The 2,439-nt window shown below is 37.8% G+C and overlaps 1 protein-coding gene across 1 annotated transcript; it reads right to left on the reverse strand.

Annotated features, from left to right (window-relative positions):
* Positions 1–1,491: 1,491 nt before the first annotated feature.
* Positions 1,492–2,209, reverse strand: CLDN17 (claudin 17). Its single transcript, XM_006908259.2, has one exon. The coding sequence runs from the start codon at positions 2,177–2,179 to the stop codon at positions 1,505–1,507; it is 675 nt and encodes a 224-aa protein (XP_006908321.1). The 5' UTR covers positions 2,180–2,209; the 3' UTR covers positions 1,492–1,504.
* Between the last annotated feature and the right edge of the window lie 230 nt (positions 2,210–2,439).

A 2,439-nucleotide genomic window follows, 5' to 3' on the forward strand; every position in this document is an offset into this window, starting at 1 on the left:
CTGGTGGTTTGTAGAACAGAGTGAGGACCCAGCATTAACACAGCCTTGAGTTATCTCTGATCTAACGTTTCTGATTTATAAGATGATCATTCGAGGATGGAAATTCATTCTTAAATTGACCCCACAGTTCAATATATTAACATCATTAAAAATGGCTAACTATTTATTTTATTATAATAAGAATGGACAGGCAATCAATATTTGGTGAACACATTTAATCTGTTCATCGCAATTATGTACTGTAATTCAATATAACTTTATTACAAAATAAATGCAATATATAGAAAGTTAAAATTGAATATATAAACATTGATTGGTTCAAAACATAGTGGAAATATTCAGAAGGAACTTATAGGAGTGGTCTTGCCCCCCAAACTTTCTTGACCCATCGTCACCCAATCCCATACACACATTGAACCCTGATGTTGGCTTGCATACATGGGAAGTAAAAAACTGAGAAAGCAGTGCACATAATTGAAGTAAAACAAAATGCTTTAGCCATTCCTATTTATTAGAGGACTAAAAAGAAGGTACTTATTTTAGCCTGACTAATTGCCTGAATCATTACTTTGATTCTTCATTTTACTTTGCATGTGTAAACCTGTACAATGACTAAAGAATAAAACAAGGAACAGAAACCACTGCCTTCAACACCCAAACCTCAATTCCCTAATTGAGACCATATTTCCTCTTGGTGAGAATTGAGTGTTCACAATCTTCTATGGATGTGTCTTATCAAGATAGGTAGTTCTATTTGCTTGTAAGTGCAAATTATAGGTTATGAAAGCATGACTTCACATTTATAAATTATTTTTTAAATATATAATTATAAGTAAGTTTAACCGTATAATGAGATGATTAAAGGCTATCTTTTCAAATACCCTAAGATAAATTAGAGCTCCTTTTTTCCCAAAATGGTTTAATTGTTAGTGCATTTGAGTTTCCTAAAGGAATAATAAATCTTTTTGTTGGATGGACATTTCCATATTTTAATAAATTCACTTAAAATCCTTATGTTATATATGTTATTTTTCAGGTTAATTGTTTTAAAAGGAAAAATATATGATTTCAGTTGTTAGTATAAGAAATAATTTGGAGGTAAATAGCTTAGGTTATGTTTTAGAATATATTTTATTGTTGTGCATTATCCATTGGAATATAATTTGGCTTTCTTAATAAATAATATATCGTTGTCAAAAAAGAGTAGTCTGTCATTATACTAAGATTATGAATCTGCTTGATTTTAGACTACACAAATTGGAATCGAGATTATTTGAGTCCAATGATAGTAAATACATTTAATACATGATGTCAGAAAGTCCAAAATGAGTCATTTCTATTCCTACCACAGGTGACAAATTACAATCTATATGCCCTTTATATTTTTCATCTCAATTTGAATGCAGTCATAAAGCAAGTTCTCCTGCCTGATGTACTTACAGTTTCTGGCAGGACTTTATGAAACACATTGGCCATAATCCATAGTTTGAGCTGAAAGCAAATTTTAGACATAACTGGTGCTGGTCTTATTCAGCGTTGTCATGTTCCTCCGCCCCTCTGCGTGTGGCACCCGGTATCCAGGAGTTGGATATCTGTGCCTTCGCTTCTTTCTGTTGCAACAGCAGAAACCACACAGCAGACCCCCTCCGATGAAGAGGACAGCCGCGCTGGCCCAGCCGAGGAAAAGTGCTGCTCCCAGCTCTCGTTTCTGACCTACGTGGATGGCTGGGTTGTAGAAATCCCTGATGATGATATTGGCTGTCCAGGACACAGGAATCAGAACGAAGATACCTGTCAGGATGAAGAGAACTCCAGAAGTCCCCAGAAGGTATGCCTTGGCTCTCTCATTAGCTCCCGTGCACTGGATCTGCTTCATACCACAGATGCCAACAAGCAGAGCAATCAAGGAGAGAGCCACTGCCACACACATGAGGGCCCGGGCTGCTTCTAGGAAGGGTGGGAGAGCCAACAAAGAATTATAGAACTTGCACTGCAACGTGACCTTGACTTGTCGAATACAGTTCATCCAGAGCCCTTCCCAGAGCCTTTCAAAGACAATAATGTTGCTGCCAACAAAAGCTGATACTCTCCACTGAGGCAGAAGGGTTGTGGCAAGAGTTCCCACCATGCCGAGAAACCCAAGAACCAGTCCGGCGATTTGCAGGGGATAAAATGCCATTGCCTTTGCTTTGAAGACTGACCTAATCTGGAATGGAAGCTGCTCAAGATCCAGAAGGTGGAGGCCTCTTTGAGTCTACAGCAGCCTCTGATGATGTTTCCCACTGTTACTGCCCATAACGTTCTAATCCAAATCAGCAGCAGTGACTGAACTTGGCCTAACGAGAAGTACCTGTTGTAAACACATGCAGCCTTTGTACACACACATTCATTTCTGTATGGATTATTTACTAGTCATATATAATTGTTTCCCAGCCAATA

This window comes from Pteropus alecto, unplaced genomic scaffold (genome assembly GCF_000325575.1).
Source record: "Pteropus alecto unplaced genomic scaffold, ASM32557v1 scaffold81, whole genome shotgun sequence".
Classification (NCBI taxonomy): domain Eukaryota; kingdom Metazoa; phylum Chordata; class Mammalia; order Chiroptera; family Pteropodidae; genus Pteropus; species Pteropus alecto.

Bases quoted from the DNA above. Each gene is read 5' to 3' on its own strand.
- CLDN17 (XM_006908259.2), bottom strand. From the start codon at position 2,179: ATGGCATTTTATCCCCTGCAAATCGCCGGACTGGTTCTTGGGTTTCTC.